Raw genomic sequence first — 24961 nt, 5'->3', positions numbered from 1 at the left:
GTGTTCCCTCTCTCGCTGTGTCTCGCTCTCTGTCAAATAAATAAATAAAATCTTAAAAAAAAAAAAAAAAGGAGGGTATAAGCCCCTTGTACCTCCATGCATCCTCCAGAACTCAGTACCGTGACTGGAGGCTGTCAATGACAGCCCAGTGAGAGCCCTCCCCCCTCCCCGGCAGGGGGGAACAACTGGGGCAGGGCCTAAGGTAAAAGATAAGAGGAGCAGGTAGGAAACTGAGGGAAAAGGGGGCTCAGCTGGATCAGAAGTCTGGAAATGGGCCAAGATAGAGCAGCTGGGGGAATGAGTAGTTTGGGTCACCTTCTCTGCTGAGTGCCGGCCAGGGAAGCCTGAGAGCATATAACAGGCGGGTGGCAAGGATGGGACAACTGGGGCCAGAACTGGGGGGAGGCATGAGTGCAGATGCAGGACCCAGAGTCAGGACTCAGCAGTGTCCCTACTCACCTACATGATCTGGGAACCTTATCTGTACCCTGCAGCTTATCCTATTTCCTAGGGAGGCGGACTCTCACACGCCTGGGCCTGTTAGTGATGGGAAAGAGTAGAGTGCCGGAAGGGCCCCAGTGAGAGGCCAGAGAAGAGCCCCACCTTGTCCCTCCCCATTCTTGTCTCACACTGCAAACCTGACAGGCACAGGGCATGAGTAGGCACCTCTCCCACTGCTGCTGTGCCTTTTAGCTTCCCAGGCTCCTCGTGGGCCCACCATCCTTCTAGCTCCCGGCTAGGTAAGTAGCTCTGCTCATCCACGCTGACTTCCCACCACTCACGTTGCGCTGAGGTAGAAGGAATGGGGCTGGACAAAGGAGGGGCCCAGCTAAAGGGGGTGGAGATGGAGGTCGTGAGAGTGGGAACCAGGAGTCAGACCTGGGGAGGTCAGCTGACTGACAGCAGGGCATTTGGGTTCCAAGAAGTAGTGCTTGAGTTGGGGCTTAGGGTCCGCCAAGAAGTAGTGTTTGAGTCAAGGCTCCGAGACGGAGGACAGGGAGGTGGGAGGAGACAGAGTCCCTAAATGCCTTCTATGGCCCTTTCCGTCTCCCCCACCCCCCACCCCCACCCCGGTAGGCGCAGAAGAATGTTGGCCTGCTACCGGCCCCCGGGGAACGAGACGCTGCTGAGCTGGAAGGCCTCGCGGGTCACGGGCACGGCCTTCCTACTGCTGGCGGCGCTGCTGGGGCTGCCCGGCAATGGCTTCGTCGTGTGGAGCTTGGCGGGCTGGCGGCCCGCAAGGGGGCGACCGCTGGCGGCCACGCTCGTGCTGCACCTGGCGCTGGCCGACGGCGCGGTGCTGCTGCTCACGCCTCTCTTCGTGGCCTTCCTGGCGGGGCAGACGTGGCCGCTGGGCCAGGCGGGCTGCAAGGCCGTGTACTACGCGTGCGCGCTCAGCATGTACGCCAGCGTCCTGCTCACCAGCCTGCTCAGCCTGCAGCGCTGCCTGGCCGTCACCCGGCCGTTCCTGGCGCCCTGGCTGCGCAGTCCGGCCCTGGCCCGCCGCCTGCTGCTGGCCGTCTGGCTGGCCGCGCTGCTGCTCGCCGCCCCGGCCGCCGTCTACCGGCACGTGTGGGGAGACCGAGTGTGCCAGCTGTGCCACCCGTCGCCGGCCCACGCCGCCGCCCACCTGAGCCTGGAGACGCTGACGGCCTTCGTGCTCCCCTTCGGGCTGGTGCTCGGCTGCTACGGCCGGACGCTGGCGCGGCTGCGGGGCGCGCGCTGGGGCGCCGGGCGGCACGGGACGCGGGTGGGCCGGCTGGTGAGCGCCATCGTGCTCGCCTTCGGCTTGCTCTGGGCCCCCTACCACGCGGTCAACATTCTGCAGGTGGCGGCCGCGCTGGCTCCGCCCGGAGGGGCCCTGGCGAGGCTGGGCGGGGCGGGCCAGGCAGCGCGGGCTGGAACTGCCGCTTTGGCCTTCTTCAGCTCCAGCGTCAACCCGGTGCTCTACGTCTTCACCGCCGGGGATCTGCTGCCCCGGGCAGGCCCCGGCTTCCTCACGCGGCTCTTTGAGGGCTCGGGAGAGGCCCGAGGGGGCGGCCGCTCTAGGGAGGGGACCATGGAGCTCCGAGCTACCCCTCGGCTCAAAGTGGTGGCGCAGGGCCAGGGCGATGGAGACCCCGGGGGCGGGGTGAAGAAGGACAGTCAGGGATGGGAACCTTGACACCAAACCCTACAACCGGGCCTGCCTCTTCCCTGTTCCCTTCCACCGTCCCTCCCCCAGAACTCAGGGAACCACTCTGGAGCGTTTGGGGACCCTTCTCTGGCCACAGTTTGCATCTTTCTGGGCAGAATTATTATACCCCTGGGGCAGGCCCAGGTACCTCCAAACAGAGGGACTGCAAGAGGTGATGGTACTGTGTGCTTGCAGGTTGGCATGTGCCTCTGTGCCAGAGCTGCTGACTTGCTGCCAAGAGCTACTGTGAAATACACTGGGGGGGGGGGGCATCACATGATGGTGTAAGCATGCCCCCACTGGTAGTTCATCATGCCTGAGTTGTACCGAAGCCACCTGGTTCTCTCCTGGGTCAGCCCAAGGCTGGGCACTGCCAGCCTTCAGTGGCATCTTGACTTGTCCTCCCCAGCCCAGGTGGCCTGGGTCCCCCAGGCCAACCTATTGAACCACTCTGGAAATAAAGGGAGAAAGAGGAAAGAAAGGTATGGGTGCTTGAATGAGGGATGGGGATGGGATCCATTCTCTGGGGTCTGCAAGAGCCGAGTGGAGAAAAACCTGGCTCTGGAAGGGGAAAGACAATCTGTGGTGTTTGAAAGGAAAGTTTTCCTGTCTTGCAGTTGGTACAGCGGGGGAAGGAGCCCTGGGCGTCGGATTTGTCTTCCCCTCTGAATCCAACTCTTCCCCCAAAGGTCAACTGACTCAAAAAGGAGCCCAGGAGCAGGCACATGCTCACCCCTGGGGACGTTTGGGGCTTGGAGCTGAGCAGGTATGGGGAATGGTGTGGATGGATGGAGGACAGGAAGAATTTTTCAGGGAGGCGCCCCCTCTCCTTTGTCTCCTTTTTCTTTCTGCCAAATCTTGACTCCTCCCAAGACTGCTAGCTGTTGCTCAGCACCCTCCAGTACTTCTTGGCCTCCATCTTTTGGAGTCTGTCCACCTCTAGGTCCTAAAGCTGTTATGGATTCTGACACTTTTGAGTTTGAGGATGTAGGATAGGATTCTTTATTAGAGGGTGTCCACGTGCACACACATGTGGTCACTAGTGTGACCAACTCGTCCTGGTTTGCCCAAGGCTTTCCCAGTTTTAGTGCCCCAGTCCTCTCAGTCCCTGGCAAACTTTTTTTTTTTTTTTTTAAAGATTTTATTTATTTATTTGAGACAGAGAGAATGAGAGACAGAGAGCATGAGAAGGAGGAGGGCCAGAGGGAGAAGCAGACTCCCTGCCGAGCAGGGAGCCCGATGCGGGACTCGATCCCGGGATTCCAGGATCATGACCTGAGCCGAAGGCAGTCGCTTAACGAACTGAGCCACCCAGGCGCCCCCTGGCAAACTTTGATGTCCGTTTATGTGAGTGCTCCCTCGGGACCATCACCCCAGGTTCTGCATTAGTGACTGTTTACACCACCCAGGCCGAGGCCAAGAAACAACAAAGGAAATTCAGTCCTCAGGGTCACGCCAGGGCCACCCAAACTGGGGCGGAAGTGGAACTCTGGATTTGGGGAGCAGGAAGTATGCTTAGAGTATCTAGTCTGGGGTGGAGCAATAAAGGCCATTGAGAGACATGGAGGTGGGGAGTAGTTTGGGAGAGGAAGCAAAGACAACCCAGCTTCTGCCAGAAGGAGCCTCTGGTTGACCCTGGAGCTCTGAGCCAGAACTTTCTCCCCAAACACTGACAGCAGGGGCTTCTTCCTGTTCACATGTGCCGGGGCAGAGGCTCCCTAACTTACTCTCGTCCATAGTCCCCGTCTCACAACATCTGTGGTCAGAAAGCCCTTCCTCAACTCTGCCTTCTTGCTGCGGTTTCAGCCCGTTTCTTTGCATCACATCCTCTGCCTCATAGCTGCTGGGTCTGCTCTGCGCTGGCCTTTTCTCAAAGCAGAAGGGTAAGGGACCTCAGTGAGCACCATCACATGCCACATCTTCCCTGACAAGTGACAGAGTTGGCAGGGAAGCAGGAAAGCTCATGGTCAGACTGAAGGAAAGACTTCTCAGATCTTAGCCCCTGCAGGAGACGTCACAGGGGGAGACTGCCCTCCCTCCAGGAAGGGAGAAGAGTGACCATTTGGGGAGGCTGTTCCTCTTTGCATGTTCCTGGTTGCCCCTCCCGGCGGGGCAGTTGTGAAGCATCACTGCCCCCGCCTCTTCTCCCTGTGCTCAGGCTCGGCCTTTTCTGTGTGTCTGAGGTGGGACTGGACAGCCAACTATGGGAAGGTAGGAGAGAGAGGGTGCCGACCTCTTTGCCCAGTGCCCAGATCTTAAATCCAAATTCATGTGGTAGGCAAGCCACACAGGCGAGTGTAAGGCAAGTGGCTGGGGAAGGGCGGAGAAACTGGCATTCTGTGCGATACTAAGGAGATCCTTTGGACTTTGGCTTCTGCCAAAGGGAAGGGAGAACTGACTGACGTAGAGCTGAAGCAACCCTTTTAAATGAGGGAATAGATTTGGGTGCTGAAAGAGGGCCATCCCCCTCCAACTCCACTCATAGCTTGAATCCAAGCCAAAGACAGGGTGCTGTCCTCTTTAAGTCCTGATGTTCCCTAAACCCAAACCCATGACCTAGCCACAGGTCTAACCTATGCTTCCTATTAATCTAAAAATCTACATTATCTACACAACGTATAAAGATATCCAACATTCTGGCCTCTCCATCTGAGCCCATTTCCCTTCTCTGGCTTCCCTCCCTCCTTCTCCTGTATGACAGTTTATTACTCTGTCCAATTCTCCAGTCTAGACCTGCATCTGAGGCCACACCCCAGCATACTCACTCCCCTCACCCCCCTTTCCTCTCATTACACCTTCCTGGGCTCTTCTCATCTGGTCCCACCCATGAGGATCCTTCCTCCCCGCTAGGCTCTTCTGGAACACAAAGACTAGCTCCCCACCCCCCCCACCCCCCACCTCACCCCCGCCTTGAAGGGAGGGCTAGGAGTTTCAGCCCAACCCTCAGGAAGATGTGCCTTCCCCCTCCTCTGCTTCTTGGTACTTCCTCTCTGGCAGACTTAGCTGACAGCACCCAGACCTGGGCTGGGACCCTGGAACTGGGGCTGACCTGGGGATAGGCTGCGCCACTCTGCCCTGACCTTGGGATTGGCACCAGCTTCCGACCGGTACCTGGCAAAGCCTGGAAGTAAGTATCCTGGGAGCAGGGGAGGTAGGGATGGGGCAGGATACAACTGTGAGAGAAGATGCAAAGGAATTTCCAAAGAAAGCCTGACCAGTGGTAAAAGGACCGGGGATGACTTGTTCTTGTCTCCTATCCACAAACTCCCCCCCATCCCTGTTATTCCTGCTGGGCCCTGGGCAGCTCTGAAGAGAGTCAGTAGATGACTGGAGGAAGTCGACGGGACTGAGGGGGCTAAGGGCCTGGCAGGTGACAGAGGAGCTAGGCCTTTGAGGGGTGCAGCTTTGGTAAGGAAGGCCCCCCTCCCCCGTTTGGTTCTGGGTCTCAGAAGGGAAGGAGGCAGAAAGGGTATGGAAATACTGCTGCTGCTGTAGCTCTGTATTTGGCAATTGGGTCTGTGGGCAGGAAGGAGCCCCATGGCCCAGTTAGAAACCGGTCTTTGTGCTCTGCCAGATCCCCTGAAGCCAGGTCCGTTGGTGAAGGGGTGAAGGCGGTATACTGCAGAGGTGCATCTCCTGCTGCGGATCTTGGAGACGGACCAGAGTGCTCAGGCTAGGTGTGTCCAGGGCGGCAGGAAGCCTCAGCCCCCTACCCTCATGCCTGTGTTCGCCCTCACTCTCCAGGTCCTTGCAGTGGCCACGGACACTACATCTGGGGCAGTACCTCCTCACTAGGGGTCATGTTCATCGTTCCATTGACTATCATCATACTGTCAGTGGCGCTGGCTGTGGGGCTTCCTGGCAACAGCTTTGTGGTGTGGAGCATCCTGGTGAGGATGCGGAAGCGCTCCGTCACGGCCTTGCTGGTGCTGAACCTGGCCCTGGCGGACTTGGCTGTCTTGCTCACTGCCCCCTTTTTCCTGTACTCTGTGGCGCGCCGCACCTGGACATTTGGGCTGGTTGGCTGCCGCCTGTTCCACTATACCTGCGGAGTCAGCATGTACGCCAGCGTCCTGCTGATCATGGCCATGAGTCTGGACCGCTCGCTGGCCGTGGCCCTCCCCTTTGTGTCCCAGAAGTTTCGCACCAAGGCCGTTGCCTGGTGGGTGCTAGCAAGCATCTGGGTGATGTCCCTTCTGCTGGCCACACCCGTCATCATGTACCGCACCCTGACGAAACAGAACAACCATACCCTGTGCTTCCCGACGTACTCCAGCGAACGAGTCAAGGCATTCCATCTGCTCTTCGAGGCCTTTACCGGCTTCCTGCTGCCCTTCCTGCTGGTGGTGGCCAGCTATTCGGACATCAGGCGCAGGCTGCAGGCCCGGCGCTTCCGCCGCAGCCGCCGCACCGGTCGCCTGGTGGCGCTCATCATCCTGGCCTTCGCCGCCTTCTGGCTGCCCTACCACGTGGTGAACCTGGCCGAGGCGGGCCGGGCCCTGGCGGGCAGGGAGCTGGGGCCGGGGCCGGGGCGGATGGGAGACCCGCTGCTGCTGGCGCGCCACGTGTTCATCGCGCTGGCCTTCCTGAGCAGCAGCGTGAACCCCGTGCTGTACGCGTGCGCCGGCGGCGGCCTGCTGCGCTCGGCCGGCGTGGGCTTCGTCGCCAAGCTGTTGGAGGGCACCGGTTCCGAGGCGTCCAGCGCGCGCCGCGGGGACACCCTGGGCCGGATGGTGAGGGGCGCCCCCGCCCCTCCCGAGCCCGGCCCCTCCGAGAGCCTCGCGGACTCCATCGACGCTCTGCAGTGAAGCGAACTGAACTAGGCCTGGGGGTTGCTGGTGGAAGGACTCTGGCTGTCCTCGCGGCGGCGGAATGCTCCCTGCGTTGGCCAGACCCAGTTTACCCCGAGGCGGAGGCGGAGGAGAACGCGAGGAGGGTGGAGCAGAAGAGGAGGGAGGGGCGGGGCAGGTAAGGGCAGAGGGAAAGCCCGGAGCAGCTTTGCAATTAAAACTGGTCTCACGTTGGGTCAGCCCTGTGTGTGCGGCGCGTGCATTAGGGGCGAGAAGCGTGCTCCTGGGCGCTCTTGCGGCGGTGGGGGGTGGGGTCCTTCTCAACAGTTGAGAGGCACATCCTTTAGTTTCCCGTGATTTTCAGTTTGGGAAGGGACACAAAGATACAGAACCCAGAACCCCCTCTCCTGCCCCATTCTGAGGCAGGTGCTCTGCAGGTCATACTTAGAACAACACAGGGCTACAGACCCCTGAAGGAGCTGACCAAGGAAGACCACTCATGTGGGCTTATCACTCCAGACTCCCTGAATCAGCAGATGTTCTGAGTACACTTAGCACTGCTGTGCGACCTCTGCCCTGAAGCTTGTGATTGTTATCACTGTTACCATGACTCCCAACTTCCTGCTACTCATCTTTGCCCTTTCAGTGGGCAATGTTCTAGGGGACTGCCTTCCTTCCCTCCATCTGCCAAGGAGGTCTCCCTTGAAAACAAAGTCATCAGGTCTTGGGCCCTGGAATTCTGCAGGTCAGCTTTCTGCCAGCACCCCAAATACACTCTGATGCCCTCTGTGACCCTGGTCACTCTTACGAAATTAAGATTCCCACAAATGAGAGGGTTAAGTCATTCTTTCTGAGGGATGACTGTTTTAGAGAGCCTCAGACTGGCTCTGTTCCAACAGCATTTTAGGAGGATGGTAGCAGAAGTGGCTGCGGAGTACTTTTTGAATCTCTTCCATAAAGAAAGAGCAACTAGGAGAAAAACCAAGAATCCATGTGCAACATCTGTAACAAACCAAGGGTGTCAGATATCGCTCACAGACCCCCAAATTTGAGCAACTAGGAATGAACCAGGGATGCTTCAAGAACCCCATAATATCAGCACCTGCACAGGAGGATGCAGAAGGAAGCAAGGGGGCATCTGAGGGACCTGAGAACAAGAGAATCCCAAAACTGTCTACAGGTCTTGGCTGGAAAGCATGGGTCAATCTGACAGCAGCAGCTGAAAAGAGGGAGGGACCCGACAGATCATTTCCCAGGCCTCTCGCTTCCATGCTGCCTAGGAAGCACAGAGTAGGTGCTTACTTAGTGTTTATTGAATGAATAAAGGTCAAATGACATTTTCCTAGCCATTCCTTCCCAATATTTGTGGGTGGGGAGCAGGAAAGGACAAATCCTTATTTTGAGTCACGTGGCTAAAATTCTTTACGCTTCCAAGGTGTACAAAATACTGGAATCAGGCAGGGAGGCTGAGGCAGTCCTCTGCCTGAGCTTGTGAAGAATCACTCCTTTCTAACATATTCATGATCACACTTGCATACACACAGACACTCAGTTTAGCTTGGGAAGAAGCATCCTGTTGAGAGGCAAGGAGAAGGTGATCTGCAGCTATACCAGAAACTTCGACATCGATTGGCTCCAGTCATACCAGAGTCTTTTTTTTTCAGAGAGAGAGGAGAGAGAGAGCGAAGGGGCAGAGGGAGAGAGAGAATCTTAAGCAGGTTCCACGCTCAGTGCGGAGCCCAAAGCAGGGTTCAATCTCACGACCCTGAGATCATGACCTGAGCCTAAATCAAGAGTCGGATGCTCAACCCACTGAGCCAGCCAGGTGCCCCCAGAGTCTTTTTATTGAGGATCTTAGAATAGAGAGGATGGGGGTCTCAGCCTAGGGTGGCTGAAGGAGGGCCAGTTCGTGTCAAATCTGTGTTCAGGAAGTAGGTGCAGAGCTGCCCTTTGCCTTTGACCTTGATGATGCCCCGGCTGTAGCAGGTATAGCCTAAGGCCTGCAGCACCCGGGCTGTCTCTTCAGTCACCTGGGATTGAAAGGGTGTGAGCCTGGAGTGTGGGGGTGGCCCTGTCCTATCCCCCCACCCCATGCCTCCAATGTGGCCTCCTCACTTGGATCTTGCCCAGGACTCCAGTGCTCTCCATGCGGCTGGCCACGTTCACCGTGTTGCCCCAGATGTCGTACTGAGGCTTCTGGGCCCCAATCACTCCAGCTACTACAGGTCCATGGTTCAACCCTGACAAGAGGTGTGGTCAGGAGGAGCCCTGGGAGGTGGGCGGGGCGTGGTTTAAGGAGGGCGAGGGGAGGAGGAAGCTCCAGGACTCAGGTGGAAGACCTGGAGGTCTTAGAGGAAAGGAGGATGGGTCTGGAGGGGTCTGGTTTAGGGAAGGGGTGCTGAGCCCCAGAGCTCCTGGCCCAGCAGCTTCATGCTCCACCCCCAGGGATGAGGCTGGTGGGGGGGGGGGTCCAGGGGTGAGCTGGGGAGTAGCTAACAAAGGACTTGGGGGGGAAGAAGAGCCTGAGAAGGTGAAGAGGAAGTCCCAGACTGCCCCAGCAAGGGAGGGCCCTCACCCACACGCAGGCGGAAATTGTTGAAAGAGTGCTTATTGATGACATCCAGCTTCGATCCAAGGGCCACTGCAAACTCCACCATGGTGCCCAGGTGGCTGCAGCTTCGCTCAGCATCCTAGTAACGGGCCGGCCCACCAGCATGGGTCAGTGAGGGCCCGGGAGCGCAAGCCCAGATGGGGGCTGGTGGGTAAGGAAGGGATGCTGTACCTGCTGTGTGTCCTGTCCGGAGGTGGCATTTAAGCCTGTGGCTGCCATGTAGGTGCTGCCGATGGTTTTGATCTTCTCCACCCCACTAAACTTGGGCTTTGAGAGCAGCTGTACAGAAAGGAGGCTGTGTCCCCAGTCTTTCTTGCTCTCTCCCTCCTCCCTCTCAGAAGCCCAGCCCCAGGCCTTTGAAGACGAAAGGACCAGGTTGTGGGGTCAGGGAGCGTGGCAGGAGGGAGAGTGGATTGTGGGAAGAGTTGCTGGAAAGCTGGGGGATCAGAGGAGGAGCGGCAGGGCCAGGGAGAGGAGGATGGGCCCCTGGCTGGAGAGTAAGTGGGCAGGAGGGACTGGTGGGAAATTCTAGCATCCAAGACAAAGGGTCTGGGGGACCCTTGGAGTTGTCACCTCGTCAAAATCAGCAATGATCTCATTAAGCAGCCGCAGACACTCTAGACCCTCGTGGTTGATGTTGGATTCAGAGTAAAACTCCTTAAAGTCTGGAACTGAGGCGAAGAGGACACAGACACACTCATAGGACTGGTGGTAGAGGTCCTGGAGGATGGGAGGCTGGGATGAGGGAGCAAGCCACGTTCTTCCCCCCTGCGGGTCTGCATGGGCCCTCCTCCCTGTGTCCATACTCTTACCCCTCCATTTAAGAAGGACTGGAAAGGAGGGAGAGGGGTAGGGCCAGGTTACCCCAGGGATGTGTGACTCAGGAGTCAAAGATTGGGTCTCATTATGATTCCAGGAGAGACAGGGGTTTGGAGTCAGGATCACCTCATGGCAACGTGAAGGGAGTCTCTTCAAGAACTGGGATCATGTCGGTGGGGATGGTCTTTCTAACCTATCTTACTGCTGAAGGGTGCTAAGCCAGTTAAGTCAGTTTACAAAGGTAGCTACAATTTGGAAGATAAAATAATAGGGGAAGTGGGACAAAGGGAAAATAAAGGTAAGATAGTAAAGATGGAATCCTATTTGAAGTTGGTTCACAAAAGGGGTGACACGAAGTCCTTGTTAGGCCTAGGATCTGGCTCTGAGCTTTCTAGCAGCCAGTGTGAAGACAGAAACAGGAATAGTTATGAGAGTCCCAGTGTAAATAAGAGAAGAAACCAGGAGAAGTAGATCTACCGCTGACTCTGAGAGCAGAGAGCAACTGGTGGGAGCATAAAGCTGTGAAATAGCCCCTGACCTGTCTCTTTTAACATTCCTCAGGACAGGCCAAGAGTATCTCCATAGCAGGCAGAGGGAAGTGGTGAGCAGTACAGATAAAATGGGGCCAATATGTGGGTGACCTTCTCTGATGGTCTGACTAGAGCACATGTGAGGATGGAGATTAACATCTACCAATGGAAATTCCTGTGGTGTTGGAAAGTTCTATGTATGTGATGTCTGATACGGCAGCCACTGGCCATAAGCAGCTCTTAGACACTTGAAGTGTGGCCAGTGAGGCTGAGGCCCTGAACGTTCTATTTTAATTAATTTAAATGTAAGTGGCCACACATGGCTACTGGCTACCATTCTGGATAGTGCAGGTCCAGAGGGCTGGGTGGACTGCGTGTCTTCCACACAACTCCCATCAACACTCGAAGAAGCTTCTGGGAGGTATGGAGTGGCCATGGGTTGGAGAAGACACTCCTTCTAAGTAAGAACTTGGAACACAGGGGTTCTGTGCTCAGCGGACGAAGCCTAAGAGCTTATGAAGATGGAGGCACCTACCTGACAGGGACAGGGACAGGGACCCGGGTGGCCACCCAACCCACTGTGGGGGGGGGGTCCAGAGACGATGGCCGAGGGCCAAGATTTCCAACCAAAATTAGTGCCCATGGCATCTGGGGCTCAGGAGTCGGCGGGGGGAGTCACCTCGTTGCGCCGGTTCTGGCCAATGAACTGGGGGGCCACGTGCGCAGGGAGCACATTCTCCAGCAGTAGCCGCGTCAGGTTCTCCATTGTCTCTGTCTCCTCCTGCTCCTGCCGCAGCTTCTTCTGCCACAGGAAGTCCAGGCGGCAGTAATACTCATTCTGGCAGGGTCACCAGGGGCCCAAGGGGAGACACAGTGCAGGGGGAGCCTCAGCTCCTGAGTGTTCACCCTCCCCCCCTGCCCCCCTGAACTCCATGATGCCTCAAACCACACCACTCCCCAGTCTGGACAGAAGGCTCAAGGGCCAACTTTCCCTGGGGAGGCTACCTTGAAACTAGATTCAAACTAGGGTAGACAGAATTGGCAGCAGATTCTTTCTTGAGGGTGGTTTTCCTGGACGTGGGGTGGGAGGGACGAGGGAGGGAGAATTTGAGGGCCCCTCCCTTGGGGAGTGAAGGAGAAAGAAAGGGAGCTGGAAGGTTCACTTTGGAGCTTCCAATGGGCACACCATTTGGGCTCAACCCTGGAGATGTAGGATTGAGGGAAAGGGTGAGAGAGACCAAGTCACAAATATGGGGACCACCCCATCTTCCCCTTCAAAGGGAAGCTCTGGAGGGTTGAGCTGGGTGACTCACCTGCCGAGCCAGGACAAGGAGGGTGAAGAAGAAGATGAAGAAGGAGATAGCTCCCATCAGTTTGGGCTCCTTCAGCACCCCTGGCCTGAGGAGGCCACACATCAGGGTTGCCCCTTGCCCTGCCCCTTCCTGATGGCCTCCTCCCTACCCCGAGGGCCCATGTAGCCCTCAGCCACCCTCCCCCTTTCAGGTCAGTGAGGCGAGGACAGCTCTGCTCTGCTCCAAGAGGCCCCGGGCCCCTCTGTCCAGTGGCTGTGCGCACCTGGAGTCCGAGGGAGCCGGATAGAGGCGGGCGAGGACACAGTCGGACAGCCAGGCATGGGAGTGCAGGAAGAGGGAGCAGGAGGTCCCCAGCCAGAGCAGGAGCAGCAGTAACTTCAGCTCGAAGCTCATGTGCAGAAAGAGGGAGCAGGACAGGAACCCCAGCACGCAGCAATGCATAGAGTACTGTGGGGCCGGGTGGGGTGGTCAAGGGACGGGGCATATGCCACGGACAGGGGTGGGAGAATATCCCAGGGCTCCTGTCCTACCCCTCCCAGGGCCCAGGGGAGTGTCATACACACAAACACACACCGAGTGTGTTTTATGTCCATCCCAATCCATAAGATGGAATGCTTCTCAAGTAAGGGGGTGGGGGACGGGCCAAGGAAGGCTCTGGAGAAAGAAGTTCAGGGCTGTGAGGAACACTCACTGGGACGCTGATGAGAGGCAGGGACCCAGGGAGCTCCCAGGAGAGGTTGGAAGCCACGGAGGACACATTGGCAGCCCGGGAAGTGCAGTTTGATGCTGCCGGCAAGAAGAACTGCAGAAGGAGGTGAAGAGCTGAGGTGGGCAGGCAGCATCTGGGGCATAATGGTGGCTTGTGCTGGGTTTCAGCTGACCTAGGGATGAGTGAGGGCCAGACTCCTCCAAAGGGGTGGATCCTGCTATTTCTGGGCTGGTGAGGGAGCCTTAGCATTGGCGTCCTCGCTGGGCGGTCAGGGATGGGAGGAGTGGGTGTCCTGAGCACCAGTCTGCCAGTGCATCCACTGTGTGATCTCTTGCCAGCCACATTACCTCTCTGGGCCTCAGCTTCCTCTTCTGTGACTTGGCTGGGGGAGGATTCCTAAGGTGTCTTTCAGGGATAGAATTCTAGGAGTGATTCTAAGTTCTGAAAAACCTGCCAGGCTCAGCTACAAAATCATAGTGAGTGAGCTAAGCAATGAAGATCTGCCTACATAGAAAAGATAGGAACGATGTCCACCAGAGTGTTATAAGCAATTACGCAGGTGGCAGATTAATTTTTTTCTTTATGCTTGTCCGACATTGCCAGGATCCCCTGGCCTTGGTCCAGCTGCTCTCCCAAATCCAGGGGCCCCCTCTCAGCCTCTGATGGGTCCAACAGGCCCTGATGGGGGTGCACAGGGCCCCCTCTGCCCTCACCAGGCCGGTAATAGCCATGACAAAAACGAGGAGGATGGTGGCCGTGCCCAGGGCAACTCGCAGGCCGGGCCGTGTGGCCACCAGGCTAGACAGTGCGGGCAGCCAGTGCAGCATCTTGGGGCCTTTCAAGACACACTTCTGTGGAAGGAGCACAAGAATCTTAGCCATGGGGCTGGCGCACACCCCCCCTCAGGCCAGGTCATGGTCAGGGCCCAACTGACCACTTCCACCCCCCAGCCCACCTCACCGTCAGGTGCTCTGAGAAGCAGACGAAGAGGAGGAGGAAGAAGAGGAGGAAGGTGACGCTGTAAGTGATGACCAGAGCTGGGGGCCTAGGGAGACAAGAGCGAGTGAGGCCTTGAAGGGGCAGAGGACGCTGCGTGTGCTGCGAGGGTGCTATGCACCCTGGTTGGGAGACGTGGGGAGGAGCAGTCCTGGGGATCTGAACCGGCCCCCAGTGGGGTCTGGGCCAATACAAGGCATTGCATGCTGATGATCCGGGAAAGCTGAGGGGGTCTAGGGCAGTGGTGGGGGGGGCAGGGGCTAATAAGGTAGGGACAGTACTGGAAGGGGGCAGGGGCTCACGAAGGGGCCGAGGCCCCATCAGGCCAGTCTCTGGGCCTTCAGGCCAAAGCTCTTGCGCCTGGCTGAGTTTTGGACAAGTCCTTGCAGCCCCTCCTAGCCATGCACTAAAAACGAGGACCTCCTTTCTAAGCTCATTTGCGGTGAGATTTGGGCTTCTCAGTGAAAACAGAACCTGTTTCATGGAAAAGTTGTCAGGACCCAGAGACAGGCATGTGAAAGTGCTTGGATTATGTAGACAGTCCACAGGGTGTAAGATAGTAAAATGAAGGCTGTGATTATCACTGCTTCCCCAGAACACATACTTTCTCTGTGGCTCAGCGTCTGAGGCCAAGGGGAAGTGGGTAAAGGAAGAAAGTGTGGGTCAAGGATCAGCAGGAGCCTGGTGGTCCCTGTACGAGACTCAGGGCCGCCCTTGCCTGGGGCTCTCACCTGTTGGTCACCAGCATCTGGATGATGAAATTGGAGAGGAAGACCAGGAAGGTGCAGGCTGCATAGTATTTGAAGGCGGGGAGGGCAGAGAGTCGATACTGGAAGGACAGGGGTCAGTGTGGCGACAGGGGCCACCAGGGCTGCCCATCACCTTGGAGGTGTCCATTGCAGGCAAGAAGCGGGTGCCCCAGACTCACGTGTCCCCCCCCGCCAATTCAGTCTCAGGTACCCCCTACCGGTTCTCTAAGGAGCCGCCCTCCTCCCTCCCATCCCCACCTAGGGACCCAATCGACAGGGTGACGTCCATTTGGAGAGAGGCCCAAGCCCCTCACCCCCAGGATCACAAACTGGGCAGACCTGGGAGGTGAGGTGCGACCATGGCGCTTGCCCGCTCCCCAAGGCCAAGGAACTAAGGTTAGAAAATTCTCCGCTATCACCCCCCACACCCACCTCTTTCTCCAGCTCCTTCTCTCTGAAGTACAGTGTCAGTGGGTTGAAGTCCTTTGACTGCTTCCACTGTCTGGTGGGAGGTGGATGGCAGTGAGCCCCAGAGAGGAAAGGGCAGGGCAGGGTGTGTGGGGGGGGTGGTGACCAGGTGTGTGTTTCCCTGGGCTGGAGCAGGGAAGCCGCTCCCTTCCTGCCGGATCCTCAGGGGAACACATCCGTCCCATACCGCGGGGGCCCAGCCCCAAAACCCTCCCGGCCGCCTTCCGTTCTCCATACTTCTGAGAGTTGAGCTGTTCGATGACCTGGAAGAACTTGGCGTCCCCAGTGTCCAGGTCCTCATCTAGTCCCCTGGGAGTACGGCTCCTGCACGGTGAGAGCCCAGCCTGTCACCACAGGAGACCCTCCATAGCATGTGGGCAAAGCGGGAGCAGCCCCCCTAGGGAGGATGGAGGCAGGTCACTCAGACAGAGTTTGCTGGGGCCTCCTCACCGGTCCAGGCTCCACTGGGGGCTGAAGGAGGCCAGGGCCTTCTCCTGTCGGGAGAACACAGCAAAGGGGGAGATGAGGCAATGCTGAGCATCCTTTTTTTTTTTTTTTAAAGATTTTATTTATTTATTTGAGAGAGAGAGAGAATGAGAGACAGAGAGCATGAGAGAGAAGAGGGCAGAGGGGGAAGCAGACCCCCCGCTGAGCAGGGAGCCTGATGCGGGACTCGATCCTGGGACTCCAGGATCATGACCTGAGCTGAAGGCAGTCGCTTAACCAACTGAGCCACCCAGGTGCCCCAATGCTGAGCATCCTTGAAGCCTCTCTGCAGTGAGGCATTCCATGTCTATACACGTCCTTGGCTGTGAGCATCTGATGTGTTTCCCCTGCCTCTGATGGCTTCCTCTTTCCATCAAATCCCACCTGTCCTTAAGGGAAGGGTCAAACCACATTTATGCCTTAAAAGTTCTTCCGGACTCTTCAGACACCCAGGGGTCCTTATGCTCTTATTTCCTCAGTTTTATACCACTTATGAGACAACTCTGTAGGCTTGAGGGGTGGTCATCTTCCCTAAGGACTGAACAAATCCCAAAAACGGGGACTTGCCCATCCCCCCAGCACGCCAAAAAATCCTCGTTGGTTTAAACTGAAGTGATGACGCTGAACATTCTGACTCCTTTGTGGTCAGGCTGAGCTGGGAGGTGGTGGGAGCAGAAAACAAAAAACAAGAAGAAAGGGAAAGAGGAAGGAAGAGAAACAAACCCGGTCACAGTCATTCTTTTCTGCAGTAAAAGGAAAGCGTGCTGTGTGTAAAGATATGAAAGCAAGCAGACAAGTAAAGTGGGTGAGACAAGTCCCAAGAAAGAGAGTGAAGTGCAGCGGCCCCTGCCCAGGGCCAGGCGTCTGGTGACTGTTCTTTCGTTCTCCCCTGGCTCATGTGAAGGCAGCAGGGTCACAGGGGGCTACCTCATCCCCCCAAACCCAAACCCGGTGTACGGGAGAGGGAGAGGAGAGGAAAAGGGAGATTAAGAGAGATGTTCTAGGTAGGAGCCCATCTATGCATCTTGGTCCGGGCCTAAATTTTTTCAAACTACCCACCTGCCTCTCCACCTTGCTCAATGCCTGTATGTTATTCGAAGGCAGGGAAAACGTTTTATTCATTTCTGTCTTCTCAAGAACTAGCCTCGTGCCTGCCACATAGTAGATGCTTTAAGATTGTGGAAAGGATGGATGGATGGACGGACAGACGGATGGTAGGTACACACTAGCACCAACAACGCACTGCCACCCCAGAGGTCCCCATTATTTAAGGATAAGCTGATGTCATTCTCAGGGTTCCTGACATTTGGCTGAGGGCTTGGCACTTCAGGGGCTGGGAAGTGAATTTCTGGGCTGGTGAGGTCCTGCCTTGGGAGATACCCTTGAACTAGGGGTTCCAACTTCTCCACCCTGACACTTCTTAGCCTGCACACTAGTGGGGTCTTGGGGAGGTCTGGCATGGGTTCTGGGGGGGCATCTCACCATGGGCATTGCACCCAACACTGTCTCACAGTCCCTGGGCTCCCACCAAAGCCCACCCTCTACTCTACCTCCTCCCCCTGGGGAGTGGGGGGCTCCATCCTGCAAGAGTGAGCAGGGTCTTGGATTCTTTCTTCCTCTCCTTCCTGCCTGCTTAGCCCTTCTGACCTTACCCCTACCCTACGTGAAGTCTTCGAATTAGGTATTCTCGTGAACCACGGCTGCCAAGGTCCCCCCACTCCACAGTGCTCACTGATCTCTGGCCTGCTTTCCTGCTGGGTGGGTGGGGAGGGGAGCCAGAACATAGAAAGTGTACTCTGAAGTCATCCCATATACCCAACTGAGTCTACCTAGTAGAGAAGATTCTGAGTGGAAGATCTGCAAAAAGGTGGCTGGGAAAGTTCTGGGAAGATCAGATCAAATGGAGGAGGGCAGGCTGAGGAAGCTGCTCCTGGGGCAAGCCTTTGGGGACATGGCCTCAGTCCCTGCAAGAGGGGGTTCTGGCTGCTTGTCACCAAGCACCAAACCTAAGAGCCTGCTGGTGGGGGAGATGAAGACTCCTGCACCAGCTAGTGGGTCACCGATGAGCTGAGGGTGCCAAGCACAGGATCAGCCAGTAATCCACCGTCCCCTTGTGTCCTCTCTTCCCTCCCTCCCTGACCCCTGCCTGCTCAGGGTGACGTCCTTGAAGGCCATGAGATTTTCACTGTCACCTCATTTTATTCTCATACACATGCTGGAGAGTCGGGGCAACAACTGATTCGCCCCCACCTTCCCAGTCCTGGTGGGGATTAAAAGAGAGTGTGCAGTCTCAGGAATGGAGTTGGACAGAGACATTTCCCCGCGGGAATGGCTGTGAGCACTGGCTTCGGAGCCAGAAGTGTGGCCTATACCTCTGTGGTGCTGATGGAAGGGGGTTCCCGAGTGGAGGTTGGGGAATAATGGCCATAGATCTGATGTCTATAGGATTCTGCATCTCAGGTGAGCCCAGAGGGCGGTGATCTTTGCCCTGTCTCTGGAAGGAAGGACAAGGAAAGGCCTGAACCAGTAACTGGAGCAACCAGACAGTTCAGGACCTCGGGATGTCATCAAGTGACTCACTGGTGGTGAGGGCAGGGAAGTCGGGAGGGGTTCGTAAGTGCTCGGGCTCACGACGGAGGTGCACTTACCGGGAGAGGGGTGGAGGTGGACACAGGGCTCTCTAGGTGGCTCAGGTGGGCAAAAGGCTTGGCTGCGCCCCAGGACTCCAGGTAGCGGGTCATCAGCAGCGACGGCCGCATCTTGGGACCCTCGAGAGAGGACAGCAGCCCTCCCGCAGTGCCCTTCTCATCCTCCTCCTCAGCCTGGGGCATATGAGTGCTGAGAGTCAAGATCACAAATGCTTTCTACATTCTCCCCACACCCCTTAGAAGGTTGGCTCTCCTTCCCCTCGACAGACACCCTGGGACCCAGGAATTCAATGTCTGGCATAGGAGAAGAGATCAGGCCTGGTGGCTGTGGGTGGTTAGGATGGGCCAGCCCATGGGGTCCAGGCTGGGCTTTTACCCGGGGATCGATGACTAGGTAGGTGGGCTCCCCTAGCTCCCGAAGGTATGGGTCCCGGTGTTCCATGGATGCATCCTCCACAGCATAAGCCCCTGCCAGCAGGGCCAGGGTAGCCCCTGTAATATGTACTCGTCTGGAAAGAGGGGGCAGTGAGAATCAGGAGGGAGGGCCTGCAAACCTCTCATTTTTTTCCAGGATCCTTCCTGGAGGTCTGACTTTAAGCAAGGCCCTGTGTTCCAGGAGGTGTCTCCCAGCACCCCTCCCTGCATGCCAGGATCTCCCCGAGCCCCAGGTAGGACTGTGCTCATTTTAGGGAACTATGAATAGGGTGGCAGCATGTGGGAGGCCCGGCTGGTTTCTTCCTGTGGCCTCCTGCAGCCCCACATCTCACCCTGGCACGCCGCCCGCCTCCATGTGGTTGGCCAGTGTGACATCATGGGACCAGACATCATACTGCCACTTCTGTAGGCCGATGACCCCGCAGAGCACACTGCCCGAATGCACACCCACACGCATGTTGATGTCCACACCAGTGGCTGCCCGGAGTTTCCTGAGCAGGGTATGCAGGGGACAGTCTGAATGCCGCCTTCGCCTCTACGCATGCCACACCCCTCCCTCTCTCCAAGAGGACCTCCACTACCCTGCCTGCTCCTCGCCCACATCCATCCCTTGGTACCCCTCCCGCCTGCCCCCCCGAGCTGACCTGATGGCCCGGCACATGTCCAGCCCCATGCGCACACAGTTGATGGCGTGGTCTGGCAGGGAGAGCGGAAGCCCAGAGACACAGTAGTAACAGTCTCCCAGGATCTTGATCCGCATGCATTCATGCTCCTGGGAGTGTGTGTGTGTGTGTGCGGGGGGGGGGCACCTGGTTAGAGGTCAGAGGAGGCACGAGGGGGCTGGGACAAGTGGGAGCAAATGTGGTATTCCTGAAGAACTTCTGAGGTTGGGAGTCTCTGGGTCAGATCTAGGGATTCCCTTAACTGGATATGGGGCTGGCTAAGGTCTGTGGCTCTCCCCCAGCTTCGGCACGTGTAGGGTGTATTCAGATTTGAGCACATGAGAGTAGCCTCAAGACTGCGGTTTTCTGGGGGAGACCTAATTAGGTTTGTTGGGGGCATCCCTGGGGTCTGAACAGGTGGCTGGGCTGGCTTGGGCTGATGTTGCACAGGGCAGAGAGTTCCCTTGGAAGGGCTCCCTAAGGTTAGAACATCTGAAAATCTCTCTAGATCTGGTTGTGGTGTCCAGAGACCCCTATGCCGGGCGCTCTGAGCATATTTGGGGGGTGTTGTCGTTGGGGTATTTGTGGGACCTTGTTGAGAAGTCTCTCCAGGTTTGAGGTGTGTGGTGAGCAGCTCCATACCTAGGGTTGTTTGAGAGGGTTTCCTACTTCCGTTGGAATATCTTCCATTGGAATACATGGGCTCTGAAATGGGACTGGGATCTTAGGTGGCAGGAGTTTCCCTCGGGAGGGACTCTCCAGGGTGGGGCATTTGAAGGTCCCTGGGTAGGGAGGGAGATCCCCTCTGACCTTGGCAATCTGGTCGAACTTGCCAAAGAGCTCGTTGAGCATGAGCACCAACTCCTTAGGGGAGCACTCACTGGCCAGCCTCGTGAAGCCCACGATGTCAGCATACAGCACGCTGGGCAGGGCAAATGGCATCAGGGGGGCCAAGATCTCAGCCCACACCCCCCGCCCCTCTGGCCATCCCCTCTCATACCTGACTCCCTGGTGCCTCTTGACATAGAGGCTGTGGAAGTTGTTGGTGCTCTCTGGCCGTGACCCCTGTCCAGCCTGCAGCCGTGCCATGATCTCTGCCTTCATCTCTCGGGCCAAGTAGGCAGGAAGGATGGACAAGAGAAGGTGTTCCTGGAGGAGATCACTATGAACACCCACCCTCTTGCAACCTAAAGCCAGGAGTCCCAGCCTCCCAACGACCTAGGAGCTCACCCACTTCCCCAGCCCCACCAGGTGGGCCCCAGGCTACTCCCCCAGATCCTCCCCATCACACAGAGCTGGGCTTCAGCACCCCATCCTGCACTAATCACCTTTAGGGACTGAACTCCCAGCACCGATGGCAGAATTAGGGTTCTTCGTTTAGTATCATAAAAGTGCTTTTAGAAGCTTCAGGGTTTTCGAGACTTAACACAACTTTCCAAGGTGGGCGGTAGCCACGTTTTACAAAGGAGGAGAGAGAAGGGCCAGTAACCTGCCCAAAGTCATTCGGCTTGCAAAGGAGCCCCGTTGTGTGATATAAACAACTCCTTTCTCAAACTCCGGTCCCGCCCAGCCTCCCAGGCCCAGCGGACCTGGTGCTTCTTCTCGGTGTCCAGCCGGCGGCGCGAGTGCAGGGAGCGAAGAGCCTCCCGGAACGTGGCGCGCAGCGCGCGCTCCATCAGCGCCTTGTGGTACGCCCCCGCCACGTTCCCGCACAGGAACAACACGGCGTTTGCTGCCAGCTGGGGGAGCGGAGAGGGTCAGCCTCAGAGCGCGCCGGCCACAGCTGGCGGGGGGAGTGGCTACATGTGTAGCTGGAGTTGGTCCCCAGGAGGGTTGAGGAGGACTCCACAGTGAGAGACCGGAGTATTTCCAGGCCATCGGTGCCACACTGCCCAGTCCCTCGGGGGCGCTTCTCCTGCCCCAGTGTCCCTGCTCTAGACTCAGTTGAGCACCAACAAGGCCTCTTAGGCCTAGAAACCCTTGCACGCACATTTCCTCTGCCTGGAACACCACCCCACCATCTACGCCCCTCCACGTCCCCCGCAGCACAAAACTACTCAAGCTCCAATTTTTACATTCGCTGTGAAGGTTCCATCATCCACATCTGTCCCCACAACTCTGGTCCCCTGGGGAAGTCTCTTCCCCGTGGGCCCAGAGGGGTCTTCTGGGGTCTGCAGCATCATGCCTGCAGCAGTGGTGTACCAGCTCCACGAGGGCACCGTCTGGGTGTATGTGTTTGTACCCTGTGCTTAGCGTGGCGCCCTGCCATGGAGTCCCAGCTCAACAAGCGGTTGGCGCATGCTCAGAGAAACCAGCGGCGTGCCGCCCAGCGGGCCCTGGGCGCAGTGGGGGCCCGGGGGCGCGGCCTGGGCTACGTGTGTGCGTTCTCACCTGCGGCAGCAGCGCTGGCCGGGAGTCCGGCTGAGGCCCCAGGTACAGCCCAAGGACCAGCAGGTGGGAGAGTGATGAGGCAAGACCCGCAGCGGCGGCATCCCGCATGCCCAAGGGCAACATGGCGTACACGGTGAAGATGATGAAGAGGAAAAAGGACACCTGGGGGAGAGGTGCACGGGAAGCTGTTGGCTGCTCTTGGCCCGAGCGTCCTCCTGCCCCCTGCTCCACCTGCCGCTCCTCTCACCTGGTCCCAGGCGCTCACCAGGCCCCCAGTGAACTGGAAGCCGTGGCCTAGCCCGAGTAGCGCGGCCCACACCAGGACCGACAGGGGGCGTGTCCAGCGCTGCAGTCGTTGCTCGCGGGAAGCCAGGCCCAGGAGCAGCGAGAAGCCACCCAACGCGCACAGCACAGTGGTCAGGAAGCCCCGGTCTGAAGCTAGATCCTGTGGGGAGGGGGTGCTTGCGGCAAGACTGGAGTGCGGAGTTTGGGGAGCTCCTTCAAGTAGAAGAACAGGCAGCCCTCAGGCCACTTCTGAAGAGTGTCTCAGACTCAAGTCGGAAAAGGAGACAGGGCACCTGGGCTGGCCATTCAGATTAGGTTGAACCATAGGAAGTTGCCAAGAATCTGTTTTTAATCTACAGAGCCGGGGGGGGGGGGGGAGCGCCTGGGTGGCTCAGTCGTTAAGCGTCTGCCTTTGGCTCAGGTCGTGATCTCAGGGTCCTGGGATCGAGCCCCGCATCGGGCTCCCTGCTCAGCTGGAAGCCTGCTTCTCATTCTCCCACTCGCCCTGCTTGCATTCCTGCTCTCACTCTCTCTGTCAAATAAATAAATAAAATCTTAAAAAAAAAAATCTACAGAGCCTGCAATGGTTCAACCTCATATCTCACTGGCAGGGTGCTAGAGCCTTGGGCCATCTACCCAGAGCCTACCCATATGGCGCATTTGTGAATCTACGACCTTTCTGAGCTCGTTTTCTCATCTGTCAAATAGGAATTGGAACACCATCCTGGGGTCCCGACACAAGTGAAAAAGCCTACCTCACAGAAGGCACTTAGGAATGAGTGTATCCAAATCTGGCCAATTTGCTCAGGAGAGTCCCTGCCCTGGGCACAAGGGTGGGAGTAGTTGCCCCCCCCAGCTCCAAAAAGTGCTCCAGCAGCAGGGGGCACCTGGAACCTCCCTCGTGGCAGGGCAGCGGGGAGCACTACACTTTCACCACCCACGTCTGGGCGTCGACCTCCTGCCGCTGTCCCTGCCCTGTGTCCCCACCTCTTCCTGGACTTCAAGGTGGCCCAGCAAGAATTGGTCAGTTTAGTGGCTTCCCCAACTCGCCTCCAAAAAGTGAAAAGAAAACTTGGAGCAAGATACTCCCAGAAATGGAATTGAAGACCCTTTCTCCTAAAAAAAAAAAAGGAAACTGGAAATGGCTTTATTTGGGGACTAAATGTGAGTGGGATGGAGGATGCCTTCTGGGAGTCTGTGGGTACAGCTGCCCCACAGCCCCTATGAGAGAAAGAAAACCAGGAAACAGATTCCCACGGGGCCCCATGTAATTTCCCTTCTGGAAAACTGGAAAACCCGGTGTTGAATTTACTCTAGAACCAGTAGATCACAGAAGCTCAGAAGGTCTGTCAGTACCCTGAGAGAAATTAAAAGCACCCAGGGCTCGGCTTTCTCCCAGCGGCCCAGCGACTGTGGCCCAGAGAGGTGCAGTGACTTGTCCAGGATCACTACATTTCCTAGCAAGGCTCGGTGCTTCTTTCCTGGGTTCCAGCAAAGAACGTACGTCAAAAAGAAGACCCCTCCCTAAGTCCCTACCCCGAAAACGCCCTCTAGACGGTGACCCTCCTGCCACCCTCGGGAAGGAGCCCCCCACCCCCAACAGAAGCAGCCCCGCTCACCCTGCCGCTGGCGGAGGCGACAGCTAGCATCGCCAGGAGCGCGCAGAGCACGATCACCAGCAGCAGAAGCAGCAGTGGGTACTGCTGGCTCAGGCTGTAGTAGGTCTCATAGAAGAGGTCTTCGCTGGGGGGCGGCCGGGGACTGAAGAGGCGGGCCATGGTCCCCCCTGCCCTGGGCTGTGTGGCCTCGGGGGTAGAGGGCGGACCCCCGGGCTGGGGAGGGCCAGGGGCTGCGTTACTGCCTGTAGCCGCTCGGGGCCCCAACTGTGCCTCTCTCACTGGGTCCGAGCCACTTCCACCCCGTTTCCCCAACCTGGCGGCAATCCGAGCTGCCAGGCACTCCCCGGCGCCTCCCAGCCTTTTCCCAGTTGGCTGTGAGAAGACTGCCCCATCCTTCGCTCCTCCTCCCTCAAACCCAGACTGCAGAGATGCCCTAGCAAAAGCCTTGGCTGCGGGTGGGGCAGGATTTGGGGTTGAAGCAAAGGAGCCTCGGGTTCCTCTTTTACCCCCAAACTCACTGCCGGGATGCTGCCGCGGCTTGAATGGGCGAGGCCCGAGGAGGGAGCCCGGGCAGCCGGTGGCCGAGTCCCGATCGATCGCCGAGAAGCTAGTGGCTCAGAGCCCCGGGCGGCGGGCGCTTCCCTCCCTGCGCCGGGGCCCCCTCCCACTTCCCCGACGGGACTGCCCTGCCCGGCCCCTTCCCGTGCCGAGGCGGACTCCCCAGGCCTCCTCCCTCCCTCATTGTCTCCTCTAACACTGTTGTTGCCTCCCTCCTCCAGCCCCCTCGAGCAAGGGGAATGCGAACCGTGGGAGAGGTGAGGGGGTGGGGTGGGCCAGGCTGAGCAGCAAGTGTCAAAATGGGGGTGGGCCCTTGGCCACCAGGAGAGTGAAGGAGCGCTGGAGTGAAGGCTGGTGAGAATGTAGGGAAGGATGTGAGGCCCAATCGGGGCTAGGATTTAGGTCGGATGGGGAGGGGGCGGCGGGTGGGCCCGTTCTGCTCCCCTCCTGCCTGGTTATAGCTGCTGTGGAGTCTGTGAACTGTTCCTGTCCCACCGGGTCCAGCTCCATGGGAGGGGGCACGTCTGTGTGTAGCTCTGTGGAGCCAAAGCTTTCCACCGCAGACACCAGCTGAGGGTCAAAGGGCTCCGCCTGGGCAGCAACGTGCGCGGGAGCGCAGGCGGTGAGCGCTTGCGATGGAGGGGAATAAGAAATCAGGCTGATTTCTGGAGCCTCAGAGAGGCTGGGGGCATTGTGCAGGGCAAGAGATGTGCCGG

At 57.7% G+C, this 24961-nt stretch overlaps 3 protein-coding genes across 10 annotated transcripts; 2 read left to right on the top strand and 1 right to left on the bottom strand.

Annotated features, from left to right (window-relative positions):
* The first annotated feature begins 1087 nt into the window (after nt 1–1087).
* Nucleotides 1088–3021, top strand: LTB4R2 (leukotriene B4 receptor 2). The gene has a single exon (XM_006738670.2). It carries the CDS (start codon nt 1088–1090, stop codon nt 2162–2164), a length of 1077 nt encoding a protein of 358 aa, XP_006738733.1. The 3' UTR covers nt 2165–3021.
* A 2081-nt stretch (nt 3022–5102) lies between these two features.
* On the top strand, nt 5103–7205 carry LTB4R (leukotriene B4 receptor). The gene is given in 3 exon segments (XM_081830688.1): nt 5103–5303; nt 5751–5963; nt 5966–7205. Coding segments are annotated over 2 exon segments (1089 nt in total). The 5' UTR covers nt 5103–5303; nt 5751–5893; the 3' UTR covers nt 6985–7205.
* Nucleotides 7206–8779: 1574 nt separating this feature from the next.
* On the bottom strand, nt 8780–24356 carry ADCY4 (adenylate cyclase 4). Of its 8 annotated transcripts, none has more exons than XM_081830684.1 (26): nt 24206–24351; nt 23688–23900; nt 22031–22228; nt 21784–21945; nt 20982–21131; nt 20393–20541; nt 20203–20314; nt 19375–19502; nt 19063–19221; nt 18672–18804; nt 18296–18469; nt 15612–15655; nt 15399–15485; nt 15126–15195; nt 14676–14773; nt 13909–13993; nt 13662–13799; nt 12931–13041; nt 12502–12686; nt 12240–12324; nt 11606–11764; nt 10151–10297; nt 9749–9856; nt 9542–9656; nt 9082–9234; nt 8780–8996 (listed from the first exon to the last, which is right to left on the bottom strand). In XM_081830684.1, exons 2-26 carry the CDS (start codon nt 23844–23846, stop codon nt 8989–8991), a joined length of 3117 nt encoding a protein of 1038 aa, XP_081686810.1. In that variant the 5' UTR covers nt 23847–23900; nt 24206–24351; the 3' UTR covers nt 8780–8988. The 8 variants fall into 8 exon arrangements, 6 of the variants coding, with proteins under 6 accessions (XP_081686810.1, XP_081686809.1, XP_081686807.1 ...); XM_081830683.1 differs by having other exon boundaries at nt 9082–9206; nt 24194–24347; XM_081830681.1 differs by having other exon boundaries at nt 9082–9206; nt 24206–24347.
* Between the last annotated feature and the right edge of the window lie 605 nt (nt 24357–24961).

The sequence above is a fragment of the Leptonychotes weddellii genome, chromosome 9, assembly GCF_054177405.1.
Source record: "Leptonychotes weddellii isolate Sample4059 chromosome 9, ASM5417740v2, whole genome shotgun sequence".
NCBI lineage: Eukaryota > Metazoa > Chordata > Mammalia > Carnivora > Phocidae > Leptonychotes > Leptonychotes weddellii.
This window is presented reverse-complemented; position numbering and strand designations above follow the sequence as displayed.

Bases quoted from the DNA above. Each gene is read 5' to 3' on its own strand.
- ADCY4 (XM_081830683.1), bottom strand. From the start codon at position 23,846: ATGGCCCGCCTCTTCAGTCCCCGGCCGCCCCCCAGCGAAGACCTCTTC. The intron at 18,805-19,062 runs GTGAGATGTGGG...CCCTCTTTCCAG, and splicing joins GAGGCGGGCGGCGTGCCAGG to ACGAGTACATATTACAGGGG. The intron at 15,486-15,611 runs GTGAGGAGGCCC...CTCACCGTGCAG, and splicing joins CCCCAGTGGAGCCTGGACCG to GAGCCGTACTCCCAGGGGAC.
- LTB4R2 (XM_006738670.2), top strand. From the start codon at position 1,088: ATGTTGGCCTGCTACCGGCCCCCGGGGAACGAGACGCTGCTGAGCTGG.